At 47.9% G+C, this 24133-nt stretch overlaps 10 protein-coding genes across 10 annotated transcripts; 4 read left to right on the forward strand and 6 right to left on the reverse strand.

The window, feature by feature from the left end:
* Positions 1-373: 373 nt before the first annotated feature.
* Positions 374-1925, forward strand: V1516DRAFT_710599 (SRP54-type protein). Its single transcript, XM_066924248.1, has 2 exons — positions 374-562; positions 611-1925. Exons 1-2 carry the CDS (start codon positions 485-487, stop codon positions 1877-1879), a joined length of 1347 nt encoding a protein of 448 aa, XP_066779021.1. The 5' UTR covers positions 374-484; the 3' UTR covers positions 1880-1925.
* V1516DRAFT_710600 (mitochondrial 54S ribosomal protein uL1m) lies at positions 1883-2971 on the reverse strand. Its single transcript, XM_066924249.1, has 2 exons — positions 2160-2971; positions 1883-2110 (listed from the first exon to the last, which is right to left on the reverse strand). Exons 1-2 carry the CDS (start codon positions 2925-2927, stop codon positions 1952-1954), a joined length of 927 nt encoding a protein of 308 aa, XP_066779022.1. The 5' UTR covers positions 2928-2971; the 3' UTR covers positions 1883-1951.
* On the forward strand, positions 2961-4170 carry V1516DRAFT_671123 (uncharacterized protein). Its single transcript, XM_066921508.1, has 3 exons — positions 2961-3341; positions 3391-3573; positions 3627-4170. Exons 1-3 carry the CDS (start codon positions 3008-3010, stop codon positions 3995-3997), a joined length of 888 nt encoding a protein of 295 aa, XP_066779023.1. The 5' UTR covers positions 2961-3007; the 3' UTR covers positions 3998-4170.
* A 64-nt stretch (positions 4171-4234) lies between these two features.
* V1516DRAFT_671126 (oligomeric golgi complex component, COG2-domain-containing protein) lies at positions 4235-5342 on the forward strand. Its single transcript, XM_066921509.1, has one exon. The coding sequence runs from the start codon at positions 4389-4391 to the stop codon at positions 5196-5198; it is 810 nt and encodes a 269-aa protein (XP_066779024.1). The 5' UTR covers positions 4235-4388; the 3' UTR covers positions 5199-5342.
* V1516DRAFT_191302 (uncharacterized protein) lies at positions 5297-7743 on the reverse strand. Its single transcript, XM_066918718.1, has 3 exons — positions 7539-7743; positions 7320-7465; positions 5297-7230 (listed from the first exon to the last, which is right to left on the reverse strand). The coding sequence occupies exons 1-3, from the start codon at positions 7558-7560 to the stop codon at positions 5395-5397; spliced, it is 2004 nt and encodes a 667-aa protein (XP_066779025.1). The 5' UTR covers positions 7561-7743; the 3' UTR covers positions 5297-5394.
* Positions 7744-8667: 924 nt separating this feature from the next.
* V1516DRAFT_671130 (uncharacterized protein) lies at positions 8668-10880 on the reverse strand (the record flags this gene model as incomplete). Its single annotated transcript, XM_066921510.1, has 1 exon — positions 8668-10880. A coding segment is annotated over one exon (2085 nt), but the record flags the coding sequence as incomplete, so codon positions are not given.
* A 3327-nt stretch (positions 10881-14207) lies between these two features.
* V1516DRAFT_671137 (pseudouridine synthase) lies at positions 14208-15621 on the reverse strand. Its single transcript, XM_066921511.1, has 4 exons — positions 15201-15621; positions 15069-15134; positions 14619-14981; positions 14208-14525 (listed from the first exon to the last, which is right to left on the reverse strand). The coding sequence occupies exons 1-4, from the start codon at positions 15519-15521 to the stop codon at positions 14379-14381; spliced, it is 897 nt and encodes a 298-aa protein (XP_066779027.1). The 5' UTR covers positions 15522-15621; the 3' UTR covers positions 14208-14378.
* A 639-nt stretch (positions 15622-16260) lies between these two features.
* Positions 16261-19304, reverse strand: V1516DRAFT_671140 (uncharacterized protein). The gene is made up of 2 exons (XM_066921512.1): positions 18617-19304; positions 16261-18554 (listed from the first exon to the last, which is right to left on the reverse strand). Exons 1-2 carry the CDS (start codon positions 19109-19111, stop codon positions 16677-16679), a joined length of 2373 nt encoding a protein of 790 aa, XP_066779028.1. The 5' UTR covers positions 19112-19304; the 3' UTR covers positions 16261-16676.
* Positions 19305-20930: 1626 nt separating this feature from the next.
* Positions 20931-22685, forward strand: V1516DRAFT_189412 (tryptophan synthase beta subunit-like PLP-dependent enzyme). The gene has a single exon (XM_066918715.1). The coding sequence runs from the start codon at positions 21403-21405 to the stop codon at positions 22582-22584; it is 1182 nt and encodes a 393-aa protein (XP_066779029.1). The 5' UTR covers positions 20931-21402; the 3' UTR covers positions 22585-22685.
* On the reverse strand, positions 22686-24133 carry V1516DRAFT_192368 (centromere protein Scm3-domain-containing protein). The gene is made up of 2 exons (XM_066918719.1): positions 23835-24133; positions 22686-23771 (listed from the first exon to the last, which is right to left on the reverse strand). The coding sequence occupies exons 1-2, from the start codon at positions 23993-23995 to the stop codon at positions 22787-22789; spliced, it is 1146 nt and encodes a 381-aa protein (XP_066779030.1). The 5' UTR covers positions 23996-24133; the 3' UTR covers positions 22686-22786.

Genomic DNA, 24133 nt, shown 5'->3' on the forward strand with positions numbered 1-24133 from the left:
TTATTCCTGACCCGACCAAATGTCGAGGGCGAATATTCCGGTTCTTGCGCTCCGAACGGCGGATCTGTTCATATGAAGCATACTGTCTCGAGATCAGCATCGGTAACGACTTGACAGTACCTGTTCTAATTTTGTTCACCATCGGAATCGCTCTAGAAACGTGCATTCTTCGAGTCGAATATTCCACCGAACGGAAGAAGTTTCCGTTCAGACTCCCGCGTAAACTCATGACCTTACTTTTCTCTGTTCTCTAATATCTCTTCAATACAAGTAAATCTAAATATACATTAATATCTGCAAAAAGGGACGATGCTTTTTACAGTTAGCATCTGTAATCTTAACCGTAATCAACTGCTTACCATGGAGGGGATGTAGTGAAGGCTACACGTGACAACAATATCTATCATCAGCAAATTCCTTTTCACTGGCAGCTTAGCAGTCGATTCAGCAGAACCAGCAAGAGCTAGCCAGGAACAGATTAAAAATGGTTTTGGCAGATTTAGGACGTCGTATTAACGGCGCCATGGCCGAGTTTACTCGGTCCAACGTTGCGGATGAGCAGGTATGTTGGAGGAAGGTCTGAAAGGATGATATGATTAACAAAATATAGGCACTAGATGCAATGCTTAAAGAAGTCTGCATGGCGTTGCTCGAATCAGACGTGAATGTAAAACTAGTTTCGCGTTTGCGCAATAATATCAAGAAAAAAATCAATTTCAAAGACCAAGGTGTAAACGTGAATCGCCGTCGACTGGTTCAGAAAGCGATCTACGATGAGCTATGTGGACTAGTGGATCCCGAAAGCGAGGGCCAACAATTCAAGCCGAGTAAAAATCGTTGCAATGTCATTATGTTTGTCGGTCTTCAAGGAGCGGGTAAAACGACGTCCTGCACGAAGCTCGCGCTGTGGTATCAGCGGCGTGGATTTAAGGTCGGACTTGTCTGTGCAGACACGTTCCGAGCTGGAGCATTTGACCAGTTGAAACAAAACGCAACAAAAGCCAAGATTCCGTACTATGGCTCGTACACAGAGACTGATCCAGTTGTCGTTGCGGCTGCAGGTGTAGCAAGATTCAAGCAAGACCGGTTCAATCTGATTATAGTCGATACTTCTGGTCGCCATCGACAGGAAACCGAATTATTCGCAGAGATGGTACAGATCTCGAATGCCGTCAAACCAGACCAAACAATTATGGTTTTGGATGCTTCTATAGGTCAGGCTGCTGAGTCTCAATCCAAAGCGTTCAAGGAATCTTCCGATTTCGGGGCGATCATTCTGACAAAAATGGACGGCCATGCCAAGGGCGGTGGTGCCATATCCGCAGTTGCAGCGACAAATACTCCAATTGTATTTATTGGCACAGGTGAACATATCTACGACATCGAGCCGTTCACGCCGGAACAGTTCATTTCAAAACTACTTGGAATGGGAGACATGAAAGGACTGGTCGACCATGTTAAGCATATGAACATCGACCAAAAGGAAACCATGAAACATATTGAGCAAGGTATTTTCACTGTACGAGATCTTCGTGAACAGATGAGCAATATTATGAAGATGGGACCGTTATCGAAAATGGCCGGAATGATTCCGGGAATGAGTCAACTCATGGGCGAGGTTGGAGAGGATGAGAGTAATAAGAGGATCAAACGAATGATGTACATCATGGATTCTATGACCGAGAAAGAGCTGGATAGCGATGGGAAAATTTTTGTCAACGAACCATCTCGAATGACCCGGGTCGCAAAAGGCAGCGGTACATCTGTTCGAGAAGTTGAGGATCTGCTATCTCAACAACGAACTATGGCGAGAATGGTGAAACAAGTCGGAGGCGGTGGAAAGAAGTTGCGACCGAAAATGAAGCGGCTACGTGCTTGAATAGTAGCATAATTGTTTAATAAATATGATGATTGCTTGACATAGAATATTATTTACATAGAAACACAGAGTCTACTGAAAAGGTACACTCATGCTTGGACCGATTGGAGTAAAAAGAATGAACTCTTGAATGATCGGTTTATAAACGACGTTAGCCAACGAAACTGTAGCCTTGACGCTTCGGACAGCTTCATTCACATTATCCTGGAACTCTGTGAAACTCATGTCTGTCTGTACTTATATTAGCACAAATAACCCAAAGACTTCACAAAACACTCACACGAGCAACCGGGATTTTCGTTCCAGATTTATTAATCAGGTAAAACGACTGTTTTCGGCTCTGCAAATACAGGTCGACGAGATTGTTGGAAATTGTGCCTTGACGGTCACTGGGTAGAATGCCATGCTGGCCTAATATTTTGGCTACTTTTCTTAGTGAAGGAGCAATTTTCGAATTCGCCAGTGCACGTGTGCATTTCAATTTAAGACCTTGCTCAATTGAAGTGATAAGCGATTCTCCACCTACAAGTTTGACGCCGAGTTTGGTCAACTTGCGCCGTTCTTCCGAGTCCTCGGTCAAACACAACGTAGCGTCATAACCTGTATCATGAGGAAGCGTTAGCGAGCCGCGAATAATTTGTGTCCGTGGATGAACAGCCATCTTCACAATCATAAATAGATAGAGCGGGTCAGGTCGACCGACTGCTGTGCTAATCAAATATCTGTATGCCGTCGCAAGGTCAACTTGGTGCTGGAAGATTGGTTGCTGTTTAACTAGCGCACGCGATCGATCATAGTTACGGATGATTTGCTGATCAACTGCTGCTCGACTCTGTGGAGATGACGAGTCAGCCATCTCTTTTCCTTTTTTTTTCTGCTTGTTTTTTGTTGCTCGCGCTCGACTAACTGCCGTTCGTACAAACTCCTGTCGGCCTGTTCCGGCGAGGCTCGTTCCTTCTATAACGGCCTTTCCAATTCCTGGCCAGACTATTGACCGCAGAACAGGTCGTACGGTCAATTGATATCGACTGACCGTTCTTAAAACCATTGCTGTAACTTCCTGGACACTTTGGTTTGGAAGAATAGTTTTTTTGGATAGTGAAAAGTCGAGGTCGAAGTTTTGTTCCGATGTTGGTCAGGGTGTCGTACTGTATATATATATCATTGTACATTACTACTCAGGTATATAAATTTCTAATATATACCTGGTATACATGTAGGATATCTATAATTTATAGTATACACACTCAATTAATAAAACATCATAATAATATGACACTTACGATAGACGTGGTCGACGCTAAAACCAAAGACCACTCGACTCCTTCCAACAACTTAATTTTAGAACCTACGATTGATGAGATTCCAAAAGAGCTATTAGTCGGAAACGATTATATAAATGCTTCACGAAATGACAGCGAGTTTGTTAAATTTTCCTGGTCGCGACTGGTCGAGATTATTGGTGAGTAAATGACAACTGACCAGAAGGTAAGCCAAGTCTAATGAACCAGGCCAAAATCAGCTTCAGTTGCTTGGCCGATTACCGTCGGATTTGAGAAAATATCTAGTCTGGAAATCGAAGATTATTAAGCAGTATGGAAGTGTGGTGAATTTCATGTTCCAGGATCGTCTTCATTGGGGTCCTGAAAAGGAGTTGGCGGTGCCCAAAGGCATTAACTTATTTGAATATCGAAGTAAGCTTCTGCACGGTTTGGTCGCGTCGAATGGGCAGCATTAATAGTAGTAGGCGACTATAAGATTTTGATGAACGACTTTCCGTATGGATTTGAGGACGGGATCATCCACATTGTCGTGTGGACAAAAATTATGATTCCCAAACTCGCCGATGCAGCGGATCTGACGGAAATTGCGCGCGAGCAACTTCAGCGATTCGTGGAATGTACTTTTCAGGATCCATTAGAGATGCTACCTAAGGATATTTTGTGGTTTAAAAACTGGGCTGCCTTGATGAGCATACGAGAAATCGACCATTTCCATGTCCTCTTGAACCGCCCGCCTATTGATAGTCGCTTGATTGAAATTTTAGATCATGATGATGTTGATGTCGATTTAAAATTGGCTCAGGTAGATTCTCGAGCCCGAGCTTTGCTGTGCTGAGAACGTTCATGTTTTGGATAGCTGGATATGAATATGGAATGGCATAAGGAACATAACAAAGGAATATAGCAAGATAGCAAATTGCAGAACATGCATAAGGGACCCTTGATAGATTTATTAATAGAAATAGACGCAATATCAATAGAATTTGTTTTACAGTTGCACAAAATAAATATAAATACAAAAACGTATGTTAGGAAATAACATGTGCCTCGACCAACGCCGCTCAAGGAGATATATTATTACAGCACGATTCATTACGTTAACTTTCACGTATGCTAACAGAATTCAGCCCGTGACGGATTATTCAAATATACATAACCCAATGCTACATTACTCAGTTGATTAGTTACTTGATTAGCATAATACAATTCCATATCAGAAGCAGACAATGAGCTCAAGACCGAGTAACGGCACAAGGTCTGGAATTAGCAACAGCTACCAGTTCATCGAGGACGACGACTACGACGAGAATTACAACAATGAAGATGACACACTGTTCAACGAGCGGGGTTTACCATTTCCGCAGCCAATTCAACGATCTGCGTTTTCAACTCCCGCCCAGTTTGACCCCGACGCGTTTCTAGTGTCGCAGCATCGCTACCAGCGGCTCGAAGATTTGCATAACCAGTTAACGACTTGGTCGTCTACACTACAAAAGGAGCTTGTTGAACTCATCAATAAAGACTACGCTGACTTTGTCGGACTTGGGAAGAGTGTCAGTGGTGGTGAGGCAAAGGTGGAAGACATGAAACTTGCAATCATTGCATTTCAGCGGGAAGTCGAGGGAATTTGCGTTCGGCTTCAGGACGTGATCCATGAAATCGATGATTTACTTTCCAAAAAGCAGGCTGTACTCGAGTCCGAGAACCTTGGTCGGTCCTTGTTACTCTACTCGCAGCGAATCGATCTTCTCGAACGCTCGCTCGCGTCTGCCGATTCTATCTCACTTGACAAAATACTCTTTCTATGCAGCGAGTACTCTTCTATGACTAAACTCCGGTCGTCTCTTGACCCCTCGCATCCCTTCCTGGTTTCTCAATTACCGCGCCAGAATCTCATCCAAAGTTCTTTACTTGTTACACTGAAATCGTCTTTAAAATCATATTCATCTTCCACCTCATCAAACATCCATTCGAAGTTCGAAGGATACGGTGATATCTTTCGGTATTTGCATTTGATTGCGCAGTCCGAGCCTTAATATTTTTCTTCACACACTATCATCACTCTTGGAATTTTTTTTTGTTCATATCACTGCCATTCACTATCATATTTTGTTCACTAACATATCCTGATAACAATTTAACCAACCAATAACAGAATGACCAACATCAGGAAACTGACGCCTTGCCCCAATAATCTACAAAAACCCATAAAATCCAATCCAACAATAGTAATTAATTATACAACCTTCGATCAAGTTCCCGCAACACGGTTGCCACACTAGCTACCTCAACTTGTCCTTCCTTTGTACTCAGCTTCCCCACTAACGATGGAATTTCTACTGCTTTAAATCCTTTATGACGAGATAACGTTTGATATGCCGCAGAACATGGAATAAACGCTGTATCTTTCGTCTGATTAGACGACTTTCCACCACAGCAACCACCAGGTTGATTACAATTTCCACATCCTCCTGCCCCTCCTTTTGCAGAGGCCAGCGATGTACAAAACAGTGTCTGCATTGGATCTCGCTGGCAGGCATCGCAGGTCCCTGGAGAGAAAGAAGGCGTAGACGGATGGGCATTCATCGACGACATCGGCTCGGGGTGTAGCGTCGGAATTTTGTTCTGCGAATTACTATGAATCATCATTGAGTGTGGATCTGACCGTAATGGTGGAAGCGTCGTGCTCATATCGTTCATATCATCCTGCATCGAAACCTGTTGCTGGTGCTGCTGGGAAGTTCGATCGTTCGAGTTGGCTAATTCTGCCTCCGCACATAAACACGGTGTGCCTGACGAACAGAACCCGCATGGATCTGTCACTCGAACATCTGGCCGAGAACCAGGCCGCTGCGAAAATGAAGACGTAAAATCGATCGCATCCGTATACTCACTCTTGGGCTCCTTCTTAGTCCTCCGCGGAAGCTCTTGTGACTGGAACGCATGTGTAAAATCCATCTCCAAATCGTCTTCATCGGAATGGCGCAATCTTTTGGAAGGTCGCTCGTTCAGTGCAACAGCGGCAACTGGCGCCTGGTTCCATGATGGTGCGAGAGACGGAGCCGGCTTCGTAATATGATGGTGACGACTTACATGCGGTGAATTCTGCTTGGGAAATATATCCGTCGCCGGTTTAACGCCGATATCAGAGCACATACAATTCCCATTTACATGACAAAGCCCGCAAGTGTCAGAATCTGTTGTCTGTCCAGACTGCGCCGTCGTAGATGAGCTGGTAGTCTCCGGTGTACGCACACTCACAGCAGGCGAACCATGAGCAAGCGGTGAGCTATGACTAGAGCTGGGGATGTGAAGATGGGAAGAAATTGGGGCTTGATTGTAAGCTGCCGCTACAGCTGGAGAGGCACCGGCTGAATGGAGAGTGTGGCCCGGGGACCGATGTTCCAATTTAACCGGTCGTCGAATAGAAACACTATGAGGACCATGTACATTAGTTGGAGTCGTTGACGCCGGGGACATATGTGTTGAGGGTGAACCATAACCGTAGGCTGCACTGTGTGCAGGTGAATGCATAGAGACGCCGGAACTAGCTGTGACAGTGGAGGCAGGTGAAGCAGTGGACCGCGGCTCAACAGGTAACCGTTCCTCCAAGGCGCGATCAAGTACATCTTGGCTATAAGCAGGACTAGGAACCTGGTCATTTCCTGGTGATGGAGCAGGAGAAACTAGATGCTGTTGTTGCTGTTGATGCTGTTGCTGTTGTTGGCGCTGTTGCTGCTGGTGTTGAAGCTGAAGTGAAAGTGCCGGAGAGTGGCCTGCATGAGCGCCGGCAAACGCAGCTTGCTGTGCCTGGAACTGCTTGAACAACTCGACCTGTTGCTTTAATTCCTCGGTTACCGACTTTAACTGAGCGTTTTCCGATGCAATTCGCATTAATGTCGCAGTCATGTTAGACTCTTTCTCGTCTTTCTCCGCTTCCAGATCATGCAGACGATCTTCGAGTTCAACAACTCGAGCCGCTCGGCGCTCGCGGAACGCGCGCTGAGCAGCACGGTTCTGAGCCTTCCTCTTCGTAGGAGGAGTTTCTGTGGACGGCTTACGACCGGGCTGGACGGAAGCGTTAGCATAACTATCCTGGCTTTCAGGTAATAAAAAAAAAGATGTATCAATGGCGCATGTAAGCACTGTGGACATACTTTTGGCCGTGGAGGCAAGACCCATTCCTTGGAAGGCCGAATACAGGAAACGGAAGCAATATCATCAGCGTTTTCCGGCTTAACTTTGGGCGCAATCGTCGGAACGGAGGATCCCTGTGGAGTTGCCGGAGCTGGAGAAATCGCGACTAGCAGATGTATTAGCAAAAAATGCAAACAGGTGGCGACCGAGATACAAAACTATAATGTATCCAAACTTACTTGGGACAGGCGGAGGGGCCATTACGAAGTCGCGCAAAAATCAGTTGGGCCGGTAGAACAACTCTACTTAATTTAAATAGAAATTTCGAAGAAACAGATGTTCTCCGCCAGTGCGAACTCGGCAAATTAATATGCTTGTATCGGTAGAGTAGCGGGAGCGAGTGATGTTGTTGGGTTATGTGACGACGCAGCAGGTAAAATGGTGAGCAAGACAAAGAAAGAGCACTATTGCGTGTCTCGTTTCTTCCTCCTCCAAGGCAGGTCTATCGTGAAAGCGGCAAAGAGCAAACCGAAGTCTTCTAGCGCAAAAGTCCGAAAAATAAGCGAGAAAAGAGCACTCGATAAAGGCTCAATCCCGTAGAAAAATTGACTCTAATCAAACAAAATACTTACAAAGAGGAAAAAGAACAGAAGTAAGAGACCAAATTAGTTGGGCAAGACTGTGAAGAAAAGGGAAACTTGGATCCAATTTCTGGCTTATGGGGCCAGGCGCGGACTAATTGCGACGGGTTTGGATATATATGCCTTATATGCAAAGTCATTGTCATAGCTTCCTAACTGGGCAACGGCCTCGATCTAATCGCGATCATCTTTGAAGGTTCTAGACCGGGGAGCACGCATCTGATAATAATATGGACAATATTTTTAGATAATCGACATTCGTACATTTCCGTATTCGCTGAGTCTTTGGAATCTCTTCTTTAGTAGATTTTTATTGGTACAACTCAATGTTATGTTTGATTTCACTTATATTGAACCCACCTGCTACGTTGTGCCATCCGCTTCTGCGCAGTCCTCAACATGACCGACTGATTTACGCAAAGTCCAGCTGGCTCGGCATATCCACGTCACCCAAAATTCTGTTCGCATTTTTTCAATCTCTAGTCACCGGTCCTGCTGTACGAGCGAATACTTTAAACACGGGGACTACGCCCACTGTAAATAGACCTCATACAGCAAATAACCAGACGTCCTCTCGTCGAGTGCTGCTATAAAGTTATCAGATCATGCACATACGCCTCACTACCGAAAGAAAACTCTAATCCATCTCCATCTCCCCACTTAATGTCACCTGTTCCATCTATTTTACTTGTTCACGCACGGATACAATAATAGCAAGACCTTTCATAGTCCATGAATAATAACCTCCAATTAGACTCTCTATCGTACAAAACATATTCCAATTATAATAAACACTTTGACTGGACTTCCTATTCTATTCAATCGTAATCCTCCTCATTTTCCAGCTATATATTATTACATCCGTAACACCAACACTTCCAGCTCAACGTCCATAGCTCGTGCAACTTCCTCCCCCTCGACTCGTTGCCGAAGCAGCTTTACAACACTAGTAGCCTTGCGCACAACTCGTGCAAACGGATTCACATCTCCGCTGCTCGCCTGCAAAGCCTGTGCAATCGCAGCTTGAGCGGCGGCCGGCGTAGGCGCTCGCATATGACGACCACCGGCCGGTACTGGCGGAACAGGGGCGCTCACATATCCTTGCAAAACTGTAGCAGATCGTAGCAAAAACGTCTTCAGACAGCGATCAATTGCTTCCAGGGTGTCTCTAAGCATCTTGTTCAGCACATCATCACATGAGCTTGGAACATCACTCTGGTTGACAATGCGCGCGAGGATTTCGCCCGCAAACATCGCTTGTTCAAGTACCGGCCGCCGCACTTCAAACGCTCGTGGCAATAAATGTGTGTCCGTTAGTCGTGGGAATGTGCTCATGCACAGAAATAAAGCCTTGCCCAGCCGACGTGATGCCGCTGCGGCCGTAATTGAAACTTGCGGAATCACAGCTAACATCAGCAAATGCTGATTAGGAGTTTCACGAGCCAGTAACTTGGCCAAAACATCAATTGCTAATGAAAGATATCGATGCTTTAATGGCGTATATGCCGGCCAATTTTTCTCTTCTCCTGGTCCAATCTCAGGTGCAAACGCACAGACTAGTGCCAAAATCCATTTAGCATCTTCGACCGTATTCAAGATCAAATCCTGGGCAATATTGGAGTAGATCACAATCACATCCTTTACTAAAGAGATACGGGAGATTGCAGTCAGCTGTTTTGCAAGTCTACCTCCATTTCCCAGTTCAATCACCAAATCCATTAGCAAAGTGTAGATCCCTTTGCACGAAGCCATCCATGCCATATTAATCTCGTAGAACGACACATTGCGCAGAAGCGTAGTTACAGACGCAAGACGATCAGTCAGGGTCTGCAGCTGCCGCCTCGAACTCCCTGCTCGCAAGGGAATCGCAAAACTATCGAACTCCTCTCGCGTAGTTGAAGTCATCTTCTCATAAGAATCATAATCTTCCTCCAACTTAACTTCATCCCCACCAAGATTATTTTCCTCATCAGGAGGTGTAGGCGGTGTCTTGACTCTTTCAATCTCTAAATCACTGATCTGCTTGATACAGTCTTGACCAACATCCACCAAAGCATCTACCAAGTCTTCACATTCATGTAGCGGAATTACAAGATTTGCTTCCCTCGAAATCAGCAACAAAGTATCTAGAGCAACCTTCACCTCACCTGGGATAAGACTTTGTAATGACATTGTAAGTGCATGCAAACTGATCTCACCTCGCTCGGGAAGTAGCGGGAAGTCTCCCCGAACGTTTTCAATCTCGTCTCCTAGTCCGGCAAGGATGCTAACATTAAATCCACCGTGAAGGTCAAGACGACGGGTTTTTGGCACGTATGAGATAACTTCTCTGGCAGGTGCAGAAACAACTGGTACAACGGTCGGTGTGGGAGTGGTCGATTGAACTGGCGTAACAATGTGCGATTTTGCTGGTAGCTGTCCGGTTGGAACGGTTGGCGTCGAAGGAGCAAGCATGTGGCTAGCTGGGAATGCTATTTGACCGGTCATTGGCATGCCAGGAGTGTGTGGTGTAGCAACAGGAAACTGAGCTGCCTGTGGTATCTGCGAAGTCTGCTGCTGGTTAATCATTCCGTGACCACTCGCTAATGCTTGAGGAGGTAATGAACCGGGAGACATGATTGGAGAGGGTGTCATGATCGACCGGGATCCTTTTGCTCGATTTTGGTTCTTTCTGCTACCTGCGCGAGCTCTAGAAGAACTGCTGGAAGCCGGAGAAGAAGGAGTCATCTGCTGAGGTGTTTGAATTTGTTGAGTAGCCATTTGCTGTCCAGGTTGTGCAGACATGGCAGTGACGTTAATTGGAGTGTTGCCAACCATCTGAGGTTGCATAGCAAGATTCTGATTTTGAAGAACCGGTGTCGAGCCTCCTGATACAGGTGACATTCTAGTGAGTTGTGACATTAACTGTTGCTGCTGTTGCTGTTGCTGTTGCTGTTGTTGTTGTTGTTGTTGTTGTTGTTGTTGTTGTTGTTGTTGTTGTTGTTGTTGTTGTTGTTGTTGTTGTTGTTGTTGTTGTTGTTGTTGTTGCTGCAGTTGCCGTTGCTGAATAATAGGAGATTGGATCTGCTGGGAAATGGATTTCTGCAAATTTTGCGGATGGGATTGTTGCTGTGACATTATTTCTGCCTGTTGAGGAATTTGATTCATTTGGTTAGGCAATGAGGACCCCTGCTGTTGCATCTGTTGCATTTGTTGCTGTTGTTGCTGCTGCTGAATTTGGCGAGCCTGCTGCTGGGCTTGCTGCTGAGCAAGCTGTGCCTTTTGTATCAAAGCAGCTTGATTTTGCGCCAAACCAGAAGCACGTAACTGCTGTTGCTGTTGCTGCATCATACGATGATATTCTTCGTAAGGTAAAAGGTTCTTCTGATATGCTTCGGCTAGCTGGAGAGGAATACCAGGATTCGCATTCAGATCATATCCCAACTGCGCAGCAAGCGTGGCCCATGATTTCTGAGGTTGGCCATCCACAATTGTGGGAGGTAAATTGATTCCTCCTCCATTGAGCTTTTCAAATCCACCATTTTTCATCACAAACGCGAAAAAAACATACAATGGAATCGTCCTTCCACCAATAACGGGATGAGATTGAATCGGAGTGCCACGCTTGCTCATAAATTCAATCAGATTTTTCATGAATTGCTCAGGGGTCGGTTTGGGGGGCGGAGCCGTAAAATTCTGTTGATCTCCTGCAGGAGTCATACTATTACTTTTACTATTGCTATCTCCAAGTGATTGCGAAGTAGTGGACGCAATCGGCGAAGATTGAGAACCCGGCCGACTGTTATTCACCATTCTGGGACTTCCTGATAAATTGGGAGACGCATTCTGCTGTTGAAGTTGTTGCTGTTGTTGTTGTTGTTGATGCTGATGCTGCTGTTGCTGTTGCTGCAATTGTTGTTGGGCTTGCATCATTTGCATTTGCTGGTATTGCAATTTTGCCCGCAACTGCTGTGGATTCTGTCCCGCCGCTACCGCAGCGACTGCAGCGGCCTTCTGTTGCTGAAGAAGCAACTGTGATGGGGAAATCGAGGGACTACCCTGACCATTCTGCATTTGAGGCAGAGGAGGCTGTTGTTGAGACTGCTGTTGCTGTGGGAGCTGACCAGGAAAAAAAACATTATTTTGATTTTGAGGAATGTTCATGTTAGCAACACTAGGAGAACCAAGCATAGATGAGTTAGGTGAGGATTGTTGCTGCTGAGGCTGTGGTTGCTGATTCTGGATTTGCTGCTGCTGCTGCTGCTGCTGCTTCTGCATTGCAAGAACTTGAGCCTGAACAAACTGAAGTTGCTGAGGAGTTAGCGAAGAAATGTTCAGATTAAGCATATTTGCATTGAGTGGAGTTTGAGGATTTTGCGAAAAGTGTCCAGGACGGGGCTGCTGCTGCTGCTGCTGCTGCTGTTGCTGTTGCTGCTGCTGTTGCTGTTGCTGTTGCTGTTGCTGCATTTGATTCATTGATTGCTGAAACTGCATGTTTGTAGACATCTGCTGCGAATCTCCGAATCCAGGACCAGCAGAGGTAGGAGTCTGAATCATGTTCATCTGAGACGGACTGGCCGTAACATTAACACCAAAGCCATTATCAAATTGCTGAGACAGCTGTTGTTGTTGCTGTTGTTGCTGCTGTTGCTGGCGCTGGAGCTGAAGAAACAACTGCTGCTGTTGGGGCGATTGGTTTCCCTGTGATTGCGGCGTGTCTGACCGCGATATCATCATGGCAGGAGCAACGCCCTGGGGTCCAGCAGAAGCAGGACCGCCTGCACTGACATTGGGCATATTACGTTTGCGGCCATAGATATCAGGCGTGTCGATGGTCCGCTTTGTAGGCACAGATGGATTGACCGAGTACAGCGGAGACGCCGAGCGGGCGGGCGATGAGAGCGCGCCGTTTGCAGAGGAAACCGGGATGTCGAAGATATCTGGCTGGAGTTGGAGATGTGATTGCTGATGCTGCTGATGTTGCTGTTGCAGATCTTGCGGCTGGGAGGAACCGTTCAAGGACTGAGATGGGTCATCGGTAATGATACCAGGGACAGAAGAGAAGCCATCGGAGGGATAGAGGTTCAGATTCTGGATGCCCGAGGTGTCGAAGGATGAAGAGGAAAAGGAATCGCCAATCCAGGACATGGTACCATCTGGAAAGACATGTTAGTTAGCTGGGCTAGATGTGACGCAGGGCTGAACAAGAGTGAGCGCGGAGGAGAGACAGAGAGGGCGAAGAAGAGGACAGGAGGGAGCGGGGACGCTGCGGAGAGGGCGAGCAGAGTAGGACTGAGGAAAGCAGAGCGAGGCGGTCGAGAGCTGCAACGGTGGCCAGCGGCGAGATGGAGCGGGAAATCTGGGGACGCTGAGGAGCAGGACTGCGAGCGCAACGCAACCAGCTGCAGCAAGAGCAGCCTGGAGCGCGGGGACGGGGCGACGGGGGGGACGGGGGGCGGAGCGGTAGATGTGATGACGGCGAGAGACGCAGGACGGCGTGGGGAGGGAGGGAGAGAGAGAGGTAGAGCAGGAGGAAGAGAGCGCAAGGGTGAAGATAGAAAGGAAGAGGAAGGAGAGAAAGACTTACCGGGAGAAGAATAGCCCGTGGATTAGATTGCGGACGGAGGAGGCTGAGAGCGCTGGGGAAGAACAATGGAGCGGTAGAAGAAAGAGAGTGTCTGGGGAGGGGAGCGAGACAGCAACTCAGCTGGAGGGTCAGCGAGAGCGAGAGAGCGAGAGAGGGGAAGCGGCGACGAGACGGGTGAAAAAAGTGCGAGACAGCTGGCGCGTAGGACGCGTGCAAGAGAGGCAGAAAGAGGGAAAGGTAAACAGAGCAACGAAAACAAACGACGCGCGCGCGGACGGACGACGAGTGCGACGACGACGACGACTACGGGACAAGACGACGAAGAACAAAACGGAAAGCAGGAACGAAACTGGCGGGAAAGAAGGGCCCGGGAGAGAAGGGTGGTGGTGCAAGCAGCAGTAGTGAGCAAGCAAATTGCTGGGCTGGAAACGGACAGAAGAGTGCGAGCGAGCGACAAAGGAAAAGAAGATTTTTCGTTGGCGGCGCTGTCCAGCCTGACCGGGGCCAGGGTTCTCCACTTGCGGCCGGCTGGGGTCTGGGCAAGCGGTTACCCTGCTGGCGGACGAGGCGGCTGTGCGGGAAGATGGGACGGGACGGGGGAGGGGGTGCTGAGAGAGGCCGTGGCGAGAGAGGGCGTGGCAAGAGCGCGTGGTGAGGAGATTTGCAGAAGTGTGCAACATTCAGCATTTATGCAGAGGAGATGAGATGGATTGTGAGTGGAATTTTTACAAGATCGTATTTCTACAATCGAAAAACATTATTATACAATTTTTCAGGATAGCTCGAGAGGATAGCGACATATTCTTCCATTTCTCTGTGTGTGTCTGCCAGCCAGACACACACACACACACACACAAATTGTGCGTCCGCCGTCAGCTTGCTGAGGACGGCCCGATCGTCTTCCGCCATTCTGGTAGCAAGAGGCCCGTTGCAGGATCAGCGATTCCAACCCAGACCCCATTGCCTACGGTTGCTGCAGCAGGAACAGGTGCGACAACGCTTACCCAGTCGTTGCCCGGCTAGCGGTGATGTTAATTTACATTGTTCTACTCGCTTGTTATTGCATGGCTCGTTCCATGCTTGCTTCCACCATCTCCATATTCATTACATACCTTCAAATCCAACCTCCACGAGTGGAGCGCCATCTGTCTGGATCGGTAGCCGCGAGCTCCCACGTAGCCATAGGACCGGTCGCCCACGACCGGCGCCTGCAGGACCTTCGCGCAATGCACTCGGATCTGGTGCTTCCGCCCTGTTATGGGCTCCAGCTGTAGAAGCATTTCTCCGCTCGGTAGCCGGCCAAGCACCCTGAAGCTCGTCGCAGACGTGAGCGCGCCAGTCGACGTGTGCTGGACTGTCGAGATAATACCCGACATGGGCGACTCTGAGTCCAGCCGCAGCGAGTAGAGGTCTTTGGCTCGCTCAGGTCGGAGCAGAACAGACCTGTCTTCATGCGGATCGACCAGAGCTAGATACTGTAAAAAAAGTGTTTTAATATTTATACGCAGACAAGAATAGGGATTCACGCGCATCGAATAAAATCAACTGCGTGCTCTGCATACTGTTTTCTTGATCGGCCATCCATTTGCGCCGCCCAGCTTGAAGTTCTTCGGGAAATACTTGGCCGCCTAGACAGACAACAAGTTGTTAACAAGCCAGTTCTTCACCGCCATCCCTGCTCAAACTCCACCTACATGCACACTCGTCGCGAGGATCATTGCGCCCGTAACCTCATAATCCAGACGATGGACTGGCGTAGGAAATATGCTCGGATTGCGAGGCGTGGGACTGTAATAGTCCGGATATTGCGACCGAAACAGCTCGGTAATCGTGACTCCCGGTGCTGCGCTATTTCCAGACAGTCGATTGTGTTGTTGTCCCTTCCTCGACCCCGCGTTCCGCGCGAGTTGTTTCGGCGCCTGCGGTTGCGAATTTACCGCATACGGTTTATTTACGACGACAAAATGCTTGCAACTGTACAAGATCGCTAACGGCAGAGTTTTTTTTCTATCCATTGCCGGTTTGTCATTCCATTTCAAGCCTGTAGGCTAGCCGACCTCGTGATTTTTTTTCTTCAAATCAACTCCGGCAGTGTATTCGAGAGTCACTCAGCCTGCTTAGCTCTCGAGACTCTAGACATCATCCCGCCAAGGCGTTGGTACGCCAGAGCTGTTATTTATGAAAAGAAGTGTCTTGTACCTGGTGTGAGCTGTCAGCCTGACTAGCCAAACACCGAGTCTGGGGGGGCGAATGTCACAGGGGGTGTATTCAGCGCGGCCGGGCCCCGGAGCGGATGAGTCGCGGCTCGAGCATTCCGTGCTCCCACCTGATTTGTGTGTCGTCTGATATCAGTTCCGTGATTTGCTCCTCGACCTCGGGCGGCACCTGAACTTGGTCCAGGGTCCCGGAGTGTAGAGTGCGTATGCGTTCCTGAGAAAAGGAGTGCTCACTGTGCCATGCTACTACTTTTTCAGCTGCAGTTAGTATGCGTAGTAATGTTGCACCATATGTGTAGTGGTCTAGTTCGTTGCTGACGCGTCTGGCTACATATGGGCATAGTTTTGCTCTTCCCAAAACCTCAGCAGTCATTGTTTCCAGCACACAAAAAATTAGTCCGAATGCGCCGGCTAGCGTCTGACCGCTCAACGCAGGCGGTGGATTAGCTCGGTCCAACTTTGTCTAGTTTGATTGAATACGTCGTTTAGACCTCGGCCTACGATTGTTAACGATAATTCGCTCATCGGATACAATGAATTTTTGATTCGCAATTTCTTCTATATTCTTTGTTTTATCTCCTTTCCTTCAAACCTACTCTAATCAGCTCGGATTTAGATTTGCTCTATTACCATATCCGGAACACAGCTGTCGTAAAATCCAGACTGCTTGTGTACTCTATCTATTCTGCTTTTTATACTAATTCTGCATTGACAACGCCAGTCCTTTTCCTGTCGATTCCATTTCATACCTATCATACAAAACAATACGCTCCCCATAAAGTCAAAACTTGCATACAATGCATGCAGAAACGAACGAACGATCATAATACAAAAACAAGCAAGCAAAGTCTATCCTGCCAATCCAAACCAAACGAAATAAACAACCAAGATATGAAATATGTATAGCAAAGAAACAAAAAAATGAATAAATGATACGTAATGTTATGAGCAATCTTACTCGATCGCCTTTCGAAGTTCAGACTCGACGTAACCGATCTTCTCAATCCCGCTAACTACCAGCACTGTAGTTTTACCGTTCGCCAGTTGGAATTTCCTAGATCCTTCGTCTCCACCGCGCTCGTCGAACGACACGTTGATCACAAAATCGGGCATGATTGTCCCGCGATAGAGTCGCGCACACCATTCGTAGTCTTCAGTCGCTTCGTCTGAACCACTTCCGCTGTTGGACAACGGCTTGTTGGTCTTCTTTGTCTCTGCCTCCTCTGGTTCAGCTTGCTCTTGGCCTTGTTTAGCCTCGTCGATTTTCTCGCTTCCAGTCTCGGCTTCTGTCTTGATCAGTTGCTTCTTGTCATAGTCCGTTGACTGTGAGCCTGCGCCTCCATCTCGACCATTTTCGTTCGCCGAGTTAACCGGTGAGATGGTGGAGGTTCCAACCAACGTAGAGGGGGCAGTCACGTCGTCGAATCGACCACCCAATACACTATTAGTGCTATTCCCAATGTGTCCTCTAGATCGCTGGTACCACAGCTGCTCGGCACTTGCATCCGTGCCCGCAAGAATATACCGCGAAAGCATCACATTCTTGCCCGCAGTAGCGAGGCGCCGCACCTCGGGCATCACTCGGTGCACCTCACCGGCTCGCATGACTGCTAGACCTTCACAGGACACAGACAATGGCTTGCCTGTAGACGGAAAATCTAAAGCGTCGTTCTCAGCCTGTCTTCCAATATCAATAGCCGTAATATTGCCGAGACGTGTAGATAGCTCTGCTCCAAACAAATCAACAACGGATGCAATGCCTTCAATTGCAATTATGACTCCTCGACGTCCATCTTGAGGAAGTCCCTCTGCAACAGATGCAATCATCTCTAGTTTATTCTCAAGCGGCAGCTCGGTCCAGCCAGAAGATGTCCCGGCCGCTCCGGTCGACGCAGCATTGTCGCCTATAAGGTGCTTCTCAGTCGCAAGAGGAGAATCTCTGCGTATTGGTGCCAAAGTATTCGCAGGCGAATTAATTGGCGGTAAAACATATCCGGTCGAAGAGGTTGATTTATTACTGTAAAACGCATCGACGTCGGCCGGCCCGCAATGGCGCTTGTGGTTGTGACGCGAGAAGAGTGTATCACCACTGTCGCCAGCGGCATTTCCAATCATAATCGAGCTGATATCAAATCCACTACCGGTTGTTCTTGGGACGGCCGGTTCGGGCGATGGTGTAGACCGGCGAGTCAGGGCGAGTAATGCCTCGACGCCTTGTCGGGTATCGTTTCGTTCGTGACGAGGAAGCGGTAAAATAGGCGGAAGTTGACGATGCAACATCGTATTGGCAGTCTGATCCATAGATGCAGACCCTCCAACCGTAGAAGGCGTTGGCAATGGAAGGGTAATACCTCTGTAGGGCATCGTAGGAGAACCTCGATACGGAGGCGGAGACGGCAAAGCAGTAACATAAGAATTGCTCGCCGGGGAGTGCGCAACCGAGGGAAGCGTGGTGGTTACGCTTTCTACAGACGGAGATTGCGATCGTGAGAGTGAAGGCGCATTTGCTTGGACGGTAGACGAATGAAATACCTGATGCTGATCTTCATCAAGAGGAACATGATCATGAGCCTTAATTTGAGGGGAATCCACTGGACCTGGCGCTTTGGAAGATGCTCTGGATCGTGTTGTCTGACCATGGCACTTTGCACAAATGCTGGAAGAATTCTGCGAAGAAAAGCCATTGCTCGAATTGTTCGTCCGATTGGACGGACTACTACCGTTACTGTTATTGTGATGTTGGTCACCACCAGCTGCACTACCGCGCTTCACATTTCTTCTTGGTTGGTATCTGTAATCCGGGAAACGCTCGAGATGCGATTTTTTCTCTTCCTATGAACAAATTAGAATTTATGTTCTACTTATTTCACGAGTATAACATTATTGAAACATACATCACCTAGACGATGCCAGACAGCTTTCTCTTCCGGAGATAGATGACGCCATTGTTCGCCAATGATTTTCGAAATCTCAGGGTTCGTCTTGCCCGGATATTCTGCAACAATAGCCGCATGCTGGTGTTGGCGATAAAGAATGAATGCATTTCTGGGTCGAGGAATCCTCGCAGTCTGAGGACAGAGGCAAATGGACTGGTGCTGCTGTTGGTGTTGATGCTGCTGGTTAAGTGCAGAATTCTCGACAGAAAACTCGGCGCTTAAGGGAGGCGGCGAGGAGGTCGACGAAGCTGGAGGTGTTGGAGAATGGTTCAGTGAGGAACGGTGCCTAGAATTGGACTGAGGCGTAATCAGATATGAATATTTGGTCTCGGAGGGAATCGAAGCGGTCGACATAGGACTCTGTAGAGAGACAGGCGTGGGATTCGGATCAGGTACGGACGTCGACGACGAGACAGATGTCGGCCGAGGAAATGTTTCATTGGAGGCTGACATGTGTGGGAGTGGTTCAGAGAGGATCTAGGAATAGAGTTAGTACTGACAAAGAAACACGAAATTGTAGGCATGCAGGCAGGATCAGCGAGCTAAGAACAGAACAGAACAGAACAGAACAGTGCAGGCAGATGGATCGAGACAACAGAAAAAAGACAGACTAGAGAACGTACCGGCAACCGACAATGGGGGGAAACAGTCATGGCCATGGATGCGGGAAGGGAACCCAAAGATCAGGAGCGGTCAGGCAAAGCGTGCGCAGGTCTGAAGGAGGGGAAACTAAATGAAAGCGGCGTCGAGGCGAGGAAGCGAAGTAGAGAAAATACGCCGGTCGAGGAGAGTCCAACTGCAATGTCTGTGGGGGGTGCAGAGTGCAGGGGAGAAAAATGGAGGGAAACAATAATGGTGAAGGGCAACAATATATAGGAACGACGAGGAAGAAAGAGAAAGAAAAGAGGAATTGTCGACAACAGTGTGAGTCCGCACGATGGACAAGCCAGTGGAGACGGATAGACCGGGAGGGCCGGGAGATGCGGAAAGACAGCGAGAGAGACCATTGTTGGGAGGAAGAGCGCTTGCGCAGGCCTACGCCGGCGACCACCACTACCACCACCACGACCACCATGACCACCATGTCTAGGAGAGTAACAGCAGCTAAGGGGGAAGTAAGGCAAGAGGGGTCACAATGCAGACCTCGTCAGCATCAGTAAAAGCACGACTTATTGGCAGTTCGGAAAAGCGTTACGAGGACCCAGTCGACCTGAGCAGCAGGTACCTTTCTTGGGGCATACCTGAGAAAGCTGATTGTTCTGGTCAAATTCTGCCGAGACAAAGAATGAACAGCCGGTGAACAAAGATGACGACAAGCCAATCGTGGCTTAATTCTGCCGGATCAGATGTGAGACGTATAAGCTATCAAGTTTGTGATGCGGACTCGACCACCACTACGATTGTCTGAACCACCAGGACTGGCGACAGCAACCGTATCAGCACGATCGACTAGCCACTACCACTTAAGGGACTGCCATTGTGCCTTGCGATCTATGCTGAAAAGAGGTTGACGCCAGTCTAGCGGAGCAGTCTACACAGATTGCTCCGCAACTGGCAACGATAGTCCACAGCTGTTACTACTACATACAATGTCCCGCGCTCCAGCCTGGACACAGAAAGACAATGCCACTGTGTTCGCTCTCTCTTATTATTATTCCTCAAGCCTCTCGAACCGCCGCACATGGTTCCGCGGCGCACTGTGTCTCGGAGTGACTGACTACACGTGATTCCGGGTGTGTCGACCTCGGGCTTGTTCGGATGTCGGCAATACGAGGACTCCGAGGAGAGAATTGCGCACATGTATGGTTTGTGAACTGCAAGAATGTATAGCCGGGATTGTTGTATTTTGTTACGTCGAACTAGTCGGACCAGACGAGAATCTAATTAGCAAGACTATCTCTGACTACGTGGTAACTACGTGGTAACTTATCTTACATTTCTGCTCGTGCTATCATTGCCGCTTCTTCCATTCTCCGGACGCCCCCCATCCTCGGTCACCCCTCACTCTTTGCGCTCCCCGCGCTTGTTCGCCCTCCCTTGCTGACCACCCTCCGTAACCTAACCGCCGCTGTCGCGCATGTTATTTCTCCGTGCAAGCTCGTCTATGCCGGTCCAATAGCCCTAACCCGATGTCATGACTTCGAGCGATGCCGTCATCTAGAATGAAGAAAATTCAAGGCGAGTATTATGGAAAATTCCTGATGGAAACCTCCATTGAGTAGCAACCGATTCGCGAGCTCCGTACTTAGTACGGGACATTTACGATTTGGAGTTGAGATGGCCATCAGCAATGTGCCCTCGTACTTGCAGCTGCTATGCTGACTAAACCGACCGAGCTGACCTGACTGTCTTCTCTATGAGCGGTTTTTCCACAGCGCTAGGCTAGCTCGCATTACTAATACAACTAGTCCGTCGCACAAATCCCTCAGCTTTGTTCACCCGGCTCTTGTTTTTACCCTTTACAGAGAAATGCCATGCTTCCGGAGCAAATACAGACCCCGCGATGTGACCCCCGAACTAGAGAGATGCTATGGGTACAAGCACCACAGCTTTTTTGAATGACGTTCTCAGTTCGGCCTCCATATAGAGTGTTTGCTCCCATTACTCTGTTCTGTATTATAGTGTTGTAGTTGATTGATACTGGGTGCTCTTTAAACCGTTGATTCAACAAATTTACTGCCATTGCCCTCGAGAGCAACATATGAATCTAATGTGGCAGCGGTGATCTCTATTAATCATAAGCCATGCCAAACCTAGAACTGTCGCCCTCTCTGCTTCTAGGCGTATCCATCGGAGTTCTCGCTACAGTTTCCGTGTCTGGTTTGGTCGACTATTTCTACCCGCGACACCCCAAGTCATCCATTAAGCGAGGTGTCGAAGGGCTCATTGGCGAGACGCCACTGATCTTGATCAAATCACTCTCTGCAGAAACAGGGTGTACGATCCTGGCCAAGGTGGAGATGCTGAATCCCGGCGGCAGTGCCAAGGACCGCGTTGCACTTGCAATTGTCGAGCAGGCAGAGAAGGAAGGTCTGATCCATCCTCACTCCGGGGACGTCATCTATGAGGGGACCTCTGGTTCTACCGGTATTTCGCTTGCCATGATTTGCGCTGCAAAGGGGTATCGCGCACATATTTGTCTCCCAGATGACACTTCTGTAGAGAAGGTGGAGCTGCTCGAGAAACTGGGGGCAACAGTAGAAAAAGTCCCGCCTGCGAGCATAGTTGACCAGCGTCACTATGTGAACCTTGCCCGGACTCGGGCGGAAGAGCAGAATGCTTCCGACTCCATTCCTGGGCATGGCATTTTTGCTGATCAATTCGAAACCCAAGCAAACTGGACCGCACATTATGCCCATACAGGTCCTGAAATTTATACTCAGACCGGCGGGAACCTCGACGCGTTCGTAACTGGTGCAGGAACAGGAGGCACTATAGCCGGTGTGTCTCGATATCTCAAGAATCGCCTCGCAAAGATCAAAATTGTATTGGCTGATCCGCCAGGGAGCGGGTTGTACAACAAAGTAAAGTACGGCGTAATGTTTGACATTGTCGAGCGCGAGGGAACTCGACGGCGACATCAAGTCGACACTGTTGTTGAGGGCATTGGGATCAACCGAATAACGCAGAATTTTGAGATTGCTAGACCGCTTATCGACGACGCAATTCGGGTCTCAGACCTTGAGTCTCTGGCAATGGCTCGTTATCTCGTCGACAATGACGGCTTGTTTGTGGGGTCCTCAACCGCAGTGAACTGCGTCGCAGCCGCCCGGTATGCAAAGTCCCTCGGACCCGGACATACGATTGTCACCATAATTTGTGATTCGGGAGTAAGGCATTTGTCAAAGTTTTGGAAGGCAGCAATGGATATCAGTCCGGCCGACTATTCTTCGTTGAATGTTATTCTGAATCCAATTCTTCGCTGAGCACGACTGGTCCTATCCAATTTCTGTCAATACTCTTCATACAATTCCCCTACATCGTAATCATGGCAATTTCTGAAATCGCTAAAATCGCTGAAATTATCAGAATTATTACAATTTCCACAATCTCCGTATTGGCTGTACAGCGACCTTATTTATCCTGTCCTATCGTCTATGATCTATTCTCCTATAGTACATGTACATCTTAAATACAATCGAAGCAAAACATTTTTCCACAATGATATCCTTCGTCTCCACATTTAAAGGAATTCTCGAGCTTGTGCTGACTGTCTTCATTATCTGAGTTCACTATAATGTCTTGTTGTGGTGATTCTCGATTTGACCAAGATCGGATAAGTTTATCTAGATTCTGTGTCTTTATTGATATTTCCTCGTTAGATCTCTTTTCGAGATTGACTGTCAAGTTGAATTTTTTATTCTCATCATCATTGTTGTTTCCAGCCTCTTGTCTATCCTGACTTTTAAATCCATGATCAATTTCATTTTCATCTTCATTGTCTGTTCCAGCTCCTATATCAGAGTCGATCCCGAATTCGATGTCAACCTCATTTCCAGTTTCACTGTCAACGCCGTTTTCGGCTCGCAATCTTGTCCAGCTGTTGACAAGAATCTCCAATTTTTGACGCTTGGTTAACAAATCAGCTTCCGTAGCAGTCTTTCGCACAACGCTGGACAAGAAAACTTCGTCTTCTTCCTCGCTATCATCGATTGGGGTCTCTGACCTTGTCCGACTATCTTTCTGTTTATAGTAAAGTTTTCTGATCGCTACTGGCGAAGAATGCATGGGCGAACTCACTTCGGCTGTAGCAAGTTCATCATCTGAGCCACTAGTAGGATCTCCAAAATCAATTTCATCAGATTCTTCGATTTCATCCTCAGGTGGACTCTGTGCACCAAATTCAAATTTCCGCCAGATATCTCTTCCATCGCCAGATTTCATCGTTCGACCGCGTAAATGACCTCGGTCTTCAACGATTTGACCAGTGATGATGTCAATGACATCTGTTTGGTCGGATAAATCTTTGCCGTACTTTTCGAATATCATGTCCCATGCGGTCTTTAGACGATTTGTAGAGCGTAGGCGGGCTCGTTCGATATCTTGCCATTCTTGGTCTGGTCCAGAGCCCACTGCAGGTGCATGTTGCATTAGAACTGTCGGCTGTGATTGTCTAGCATGGCCGAATTCCCGCGTCAACAGCGAGCATTCGTTAAAATCATCTTCATATGCTGACCCTGGAGATGACAATATCTGCAAATCTATTGATTTTTTCTTCTTTCCTGACTCTGGTGCGAGAAACCTTCTCTTGCGACGCGGTGTAGATAATTTCCGAAATATATTAAGCTCTTGCTTTAGTTCCGACGCAAGACGTTGCCGCTTGGCGGGGAATGACATTGAAACACTTTTCGTCGATCATGCAGATAAGAAAGTTGCCGGGATATCCTAGTCGTGATGTTTTATTTGTTATTCTGCGCGTCTAAAAATATTAAAATTGATCAATTCGCAGTTTTGATTAATTGCTGCTGGGAGGTT

This window comes from Lipomyces oligophaga (assembly GCF_038497815.1).
Source record: "Lipomyces oligophaga strain CBS 7107 unplaced genomic scaffold V1516scaffold_2, whole genome shotgun sequence".
In the NCBI taxonomy this organism is placed as follows: domain Eukaryota; kingdom Fungi; phylum Ascomycota; class Lipomycetes; order Lipomycetales; family Lipomycetaceae; genus Lipomyces; species [Lipomyces] oligophaga.

What these genes read in the sequence shown, in the direction of transcription:
- V1516DRAFT_710599 (XM_066924248.1), top strand. Translation starts at nt 485, where the DNA reads ATGGTTTTGGCAGATTTAGGACGTCGTATTAACGGCGCCATGGCCGAG. An exon ending in CCAACGTTGCGGATGAGCAG is followed by an intron (nt 563 to 610) that starts GTATGTTGGAGG and finishes AACAAAATATAG; the next exon opens with GCACTAGATGCAATGCTTAA.
- V1516DRAFT_710600 (XM_066924249.1), bottom strand. Translation starts at nt 2,927, where the DNA reads ATGGTTTTAAGAACGGTCAGTCGATATCAATTGACCGTACGACCTGTT. An exon ending in CGAAAATCCCGGTTGCTCGT is followed by an intron (nt 2,111 to 2,159) that starts GTGAGTGTTTTG and finishes ATATAAGTACAG; the next exon opens with ACAGACATGAGTTTCACAGA.
- V1516DRAFT_671123 (XM_066921508.1), top strand. Translation starts at nt 3,008, where the DNA reads ATGTTGGTCAGGGTGTCGTACTGTATATATATATCATTGTACATTACT. An exon ending in GCGACTGGTCGAGATTATTG is followed by an intron (nt 3,342 to 3,390) that starts GTGAGTAAATGA and finishes CTAATGAACCAG; the next exon opens with GCCAAAATCAGCTTCAGTTG. An exon ending in TAACTTATTTGAATATCGAA is followed by an intron (nt 3,574 to 3,626) that starts GTAAGCTTCTGC and finishes TAATAGTAGTAG; the next exon opens with GCGACTATAAGATTTTGATG.
- V1516DRAFT_671126 (XM_066921509.1), top strand. Translation starts at nt 4,389, where the DNA reads ATGAGCTCAAGACCGAGTAACGGCACAAGGTCTGGAATTAGCAACAGC.
- V1516DRAFT_191302 (XM_066918718.1), bottom strand. Translation starts at nt 7,560, where the DNA reads ATGGCCCCTCCGCCTGTCCCAA. An exon ending in GGCCCCTCCGCCTGTCCCAA is followed by an intron (nt 7,466 to 7,538) that starts GTAAGTTTGGAT and finishes TACATCTGCTAG; the next exon opens with TCGCGATTTCTCCAGCTCCG. An exon ending in TCTTGCCTCCACGGCCAAAA is followed by an intron (nt 7,231 to 7,319) that starts GTATGTCCACAG and finishes GCTTCCGTCCAG; the next exon opens with CCCGGTCGTAAGCCGTCCAC.
- V1516DRAFT_671137 (XM_066921511.1), bottom strand. Translation starts at nt 15,521, where the DNA reads ATGGATAGAAAAAAAACTCTGCCGTTAGCGATCTTGTACAGTTGCAAG. An exon ending in TCCTCGCGACGAGTGTGCAT is followed by an intron (nt 15,135 to 15,200) that starts GTAGGTGGAGTT and finishes TTGTCTGTCTAG; the next exon opens with GCGGCCAAGTATTTCCCGAA. An exon ending in CGTGGAGGTTGGATTTGAAG is followed by an intron (nt 14,526 to 14,618) that starts GTATGTAATGAA and finishes CATCACCGCTAG; the next exon opens with CCGGGCAACGACTGGGTAAG.
- V1516DRAFT_671140 (XM_066921512.1), bottom strand. Translation starts at nt 19,111, where the DNA reads ATGTCAGCCTCCAATGAAACATTTCCTCGGCCGACATCTGTCTCGTCG. An exon ending in TCTGGCATCGTCTAGGTGAT is followed by an intron (nt 18,555 to 18,616) that starts GTATGTTTCAAT and finishes ATTTGTTCATAG; the next exon opens with GAAGAGAAAAAATCGCATCT.
- V1516DRAFT_189412 (XM_066918715.1), top strand. Translation starts at nt 21,403, where the DNA reads ATGCCAAACCTAGAACTGTCGCCCTCTCTGCTTCTAGGCGTATCCATC.
- V1516DRAFT_192368 (XM_066918719.1), bottom strand. Translation starts at nt 23,995, where the DNA reads ATGTCATTCCCCGCCAAGCGGCAACGTCTTGCGTCGGAACTAAAGCAA. An exon ending in CAGATATTGTCATCTCCAGG is followed by an intron (nt 23,772 to 23,834) that starts GTCAGCATATGA and finishes CGGCCATGCTAG; the next exon opens with ACAATCACAGCCGACAGTTC.